The sequence below is a fragment of the Oncorhynchus tshawytscha genome, unplaced genomic scaffold, assembly GCF_018296145.1.
Source record: "Oncorhynchus tshawytscha isolate Ot180627B unplaced genomic scaffold, Otsh_v2.0 Un_contig_508_pilon_pilon, whole genome shotgun sequence".
Taxonomy (NCBI): domain Eukaryota; kingdom Metazoa; phylum Chordata; class Actinopteri; order Salmoniformes; family Salmonidae; genus Oncorhynchus; species Oncorhynchus tshawytscha.
Window position 1 is genome coordinate 19,270 of NW_024607653.1, and position 4,793 is coordinate 24,062.

The 4,793-nt window shown below is 43.0% G+C and overlaps 1 protein-coding gene across 1 annotated transcript; it reads right to left on the reverse strand.

Annotated features, from left to right (window-relative positions):
* Positions 1-287: 287 nt before the first annotated feature.
* Positions 288-3,561, reverse strand: LOC121842797. Its single transcript, XM_042312553.1, has 4 exons — positions 3,358-3,561; positions 972-1,254; positions 632-848; positions 288-419 (listed from the first exon to the last, which is right to left on the reverse strand). Exons 1-4 carry the CDS (start codon positions 3,476-3,478, stop codon positions 288-290), a joined length of 753 nt encoding a protein of 250 aa, XP_042168487.1. The 5' UTR covers positions 3,479-3,561.
* Positions 3,562-4,793: the final 1,232 nt, after the last annotated feature.

A 4,793-nucleotide genomic window follows, 5' to 3' on the forward strand; every position in this document is an offset into this window, starting at 1 on the left:
GTACAATTCAAGTAAACACATCTATTTACACAATTTGTATGTCAATGCTTTATGAATTATTATATACATTTCTGTCTTAATAATATATTCAAGTGTAAAAACAATGCAGGGTCATTATAATAACATTGTTAGATTTGAACAATGCCCATATAAAAATGTAAAAAATTATTATGCTAAAATACCTTTTATAAGGACCAACTAATCCAAGGTGGTACGTAAAGGCTATGTCATACTCATTTATCCCTGAGGAACTATAAGGACAATTCTTCATGGGCCTGATATCCTGTTCATATCATCATTCGTCCGTTTTCTATTCCTGGCCCCTCAACTATAGCATATTTTCCATGATTTTTCTCGAGTGCATCATAGGCCTTCTGGGTTTGAACCATTTCACTATAAGCCTGAAGGCTCCCTTTAATCTATGGGAAGACATAACAGGTATCAATAACTCCAATTACTCCACAACCAAGGTTAAAGATGCAATATGTTATATTCATTTATTTTATTCATACAGTTGGTATCTACCAATCATCTTAATTTCATAGTGTTCTTTCGTCGGATTTGATGAAAATGACATATTTCAGAAAGTTACTTAGTTTAAGAATTATAGACATGAGTAGGCGTACAGTACCTGGTCTTTAACATTGTTTCGTAGATTCACAGCTTGACTCGTGATCTCATCCTCAGACCTGTTAGATGTTGCCTGTGCTAGGGCATGGTACAGGCAGTTCTTGTTCTCTGAGCGCACAGGGATTACTTTGCCATCTTGGATGATGTCAAAGTGACCACTGTATGGACTTTCCACTCCTTGGATTCTGTCTTTTGCTTTAGAGAGGATTCCTTTCTCACTGAAGAGCAGAAATAAAGAGCACCATTGGTTCTCATTAATGTAGTTCTAATGGAGAGATCCTAATTTTGGGAGATTTGCAGTATTGTTGATGAAGGTCTACCAAACAGTTTAGGACAAATACCTGTGTGTTTTCTCAGGCTCTTTGGTCAGCCGTAGAGTGATTTGGCCGGCTGAGCTGTTCGTTCCCGGGTAGGACTCCTCTGAGAGCGTTTTCCCATTTTGATCCACCACTTTGAACTGGATGCCTTTACCATGGAGCAGGTCACTGTTTGTGAGGACATAAATGTCCAGGGCCGAGGCTGGTCGATTAACATCACCAATCTTCTCTGCATAGTCCAGAAGTTCTTTTGTTTCAGTCTCTGACAGAGCTTTCCCAGCCTTCTGACTGGCTGACTTCATATCATGTTTCATGTATCATGTATCATGCTGCCTTTGATACCATCGATCACCACATTCTTTTGGAGAGATTGGAAACCCAAATTGGTCTACACGGACAAGTTCTGGCCTGGTTTAGATCTTATCTGTCGGAAAGATATCAGTTTGTCTCTGTGAATGGTTTGTCCTCTGACAAATCAACTGTAAATTTCGGTGTTCCTCAAGGTTCCGTTTTGGGACCACTATTGTTTTCACTATATATTTTACCTCTTGGGGATGTTATTCGAAAACATAATGTTAACTTTCACTGCTATGCGGATGACACACAGCTGTACATTTCAATGAAACATGGTGAAGCCCCAAAATTGCCCTTGCTAGAAGCATGTGTTTCAGACATAAGGAAGTGGATGGCTGCAAACTTTCTACTTTTAAACTCGGACAAAACAGAGATGCTTGTTCTAGGTCCCAAGAAACAAAGAGATCTTCTGTTGAATCTGACAATTAATCTTAATGGTTGTACAGTCGTCTCAAATAAAACTGTGAAGGACCTCGGCGTTACTCTGGACCCTGATCTCTCTTTTGAAGAACATATCAAGACCATTTCAAGGACAGCTTTTTCCATCTACGTAACATTGCAAAAATCAGAAACTTTCTGTCCAAAAATGATGCAGAAAAATTAATCCATGCTTTTGTCACTTCTAGGTTAGACTACTGCAATGCTCTACTTTCCGGCTACCCGGATAAAGCACTAAATAAACTTCAGTTAGTACTAAATACGGCTGCTCGAATTCTGACTAGAACCAAAAATTTGATCATATTACTCCAGTGCTAGCCTCTCTACACTGGCTTCCTGTCAAAGCAAGGGCTGATTTCAAGGTTTTACTGCTAACCTACAAAGCATTACATGGGCTTGCTCCTACCTATCTCTCTGATTTGGTCCTGCCGTACATACCTACACGTACGCTACGGTCACAAGACGCAGGCCTCCTAATTGTCCCTAAATTTCTAAGCAAACAGCTGGAGGCAGGGCTTTCTCCTATAGAGCTCCATTTTTATGGAACGGTCTGCCTACCCATGTCAGAGACGCAAACTCGGTCTCAACCTTTAAGTCTTTACTGAAGACTCATCTCTTCAGTGGGTCATATGATTGAGTGTAGTCTGGCCCAGGAGTGGGAAGGTGAACGGAAAGGCTCTGGAGCAACGAACCACCCTTGCTGTCTGCCTGTTCCCCTCTTCCCACTGGGATTCTCTGCCTCTAACCCTATTACAGGGGCTGAGTCACTGGCTTACTGGGGCTCTCTCTTGCCGTCCCTGGAAGGGGTGCGTCACCTGAGTGGGTTGATTCACTGATGTGGTCATCCTGTCTGGGATGGCGCCCCCCTTGGGTTGTGCCTTGGCGGAGTTCTTTGTGGGCTATACTCAGCCTTGTCTCAGGATGGTAAGTTGGTGGTTGAAGATATCCCTCTAGTGGTGTGGGGGCTGTGCTTTGGCAAAGTGGGTGGGGTTATATCCTTCCTGTTTGGCCCTGTCTGGGGTGTCCTCGGATGGGGCCACAGTGTCTCCTGACCCCTCCTGTCTCAGCCTCCAGTATTTATGCTGCAGTAGTTAATGTGTCGGGGGCTAGGGTCAGTTTGTTATATCTGGAGTACCTCTCCTGTCCTATTCGGTGTCCCTGTGTGAATCTAAGTGTGCGTTCTCTAATTTCTCTCTTTCTCTCTCTCTCTCTCTCTCTCTCTGAGGACCTGAGCCCTAGGACCATGCCCCAGGACTACCTGACATGATGACTCCTTGCTGTCCCCAGTCCACCTGGCCGTGCTGCTGCTCCAGTTTCAACTGTTCTGCCTTATTATTATACGACCATGCTGGTCATTTATGAACATTTGAACATCTTTGCCATGTTCTGTTATAATCTCCACCCGGCACAGCCAGAAGAGGACTGGCCACCCCACATAGCCTGGTTCCTCTCTAGGTTTCTTCCTAGGTTTTGGCCTTTCTAGGGAGTTTTCCTAGCCACCGTGCTTCTACACCTGCATTGCTTGCTGTTTGGGGTTTTAGGCTGGGTTTCTGTACAGCACCTTGAGATATCAGCTGATGTACGAAGGGCTATATAAATAAATTTGATTTGATTTGATGTTTATGCTGCCGGTCCTGGAAAAAGGCCTCAGTTTTGTGTCTGCCAAGTACATTGTCAACAACCTTTCCAGTAACTCCATTGAGCTTCTTCTTGAATGTTCCCGTCACAAAAGAGGACATATGACCAGCACAAGCATCTATGAACGCTTCGGAGACACTTTCCGAAATGGAGCTTAGCAACTCATCCTTCAGGCGAATCACATCTGGTAAATCATGTCTGCCATTTTGGTCATACTGCTCCACATTTCTTTGCTGCTCTTCAATTTATTTTTTTAATTCGAGGACAAATATGTCATTGATAACATGTTCTGTAGGAATAGACCGAATCATTTGGACCAAGATTGTGGTGTGTTTAGCTATTTCTACACTTATTTTGACTCCTTTTGCAATAAAATGTGTTCCACTTTTTGCCACAAGGTCAGTTGCATTATTGCACACCTCAGAGAGTCTGCTGATAACATCACTGACTTGGGATGTGGTGGCATCAGTCATGAGGCCAGGAATAAGTTATTTTGTCATAACTTGAACTAAATCTTTTTGTTTGTTGTTCAAGCTTTGAGTCAATCTTATAGTTGCTGCGGTTCTGCAAAGCTCCTTTAGGTACTGCAGAGCTAATGTATTCAGTGAGACTAAGATCTAGTTCGGCATTCTTTTTGACTGTTGAATTGACCATGTCTTTGAAAGCTTTTTCTAAAATTGTTTTAAAGATGGCCCCAATTCCAGCATCAATGGCATAGTTTATTCCTGTGATTACACCCTGCTTCCCTACCTCCTGAAGTGCGTACTTGGTTGCGTGTTTTAGAGCCATCTTCATGTTTGTAGGGGATGCCAGCTTCCTCGTTGCAGTCTTAATTGCATACTTTGCTGCTTTCTGTGTGGACTTGAAAACATGTTTTCCTGTGCCAATGATTTCCTTTGCAACAGATGAGAGTTTCAAAGTACCATTGAGGACTTTATATGCTGTGGTGACAACTTTTTTAATGGCGTTGAACCCTGCGGAGAGCAGAGACATCCCAATGCTGATGCTTTTGGAGATGGCCCATTGTGCCCAATCGAATGTGCCTGATATCATGCCAGATATCCCTTCAATCATGTCAGAGACTCCTTCACAGATGAGAAATAAGCCAATCTGGGTTGCAGCGCCAAACGACAGGGCACAAACCAGAACTCCAAGGATGACCTGACACATACCGATGAAGAAACAGATCAAAGAGTCAAAGCTGAACTCTGGCTTCTTTTTCACCTCAAACACAATTCTCAGGCCATTGTCATACAAGGCCGTGAGTTCATTTCCTGTGATGTAGTCTTGATTTTCTGAGAGGCTGTACACTGAGGATACCTCTGTTATGGCTGTGCCTTCACCCTCAAGCTCTTTAAGTTTATTTACTGCAAGGTCAATGTTACGTATCCAAGCTTGGTGAATGCTCATCCTGGA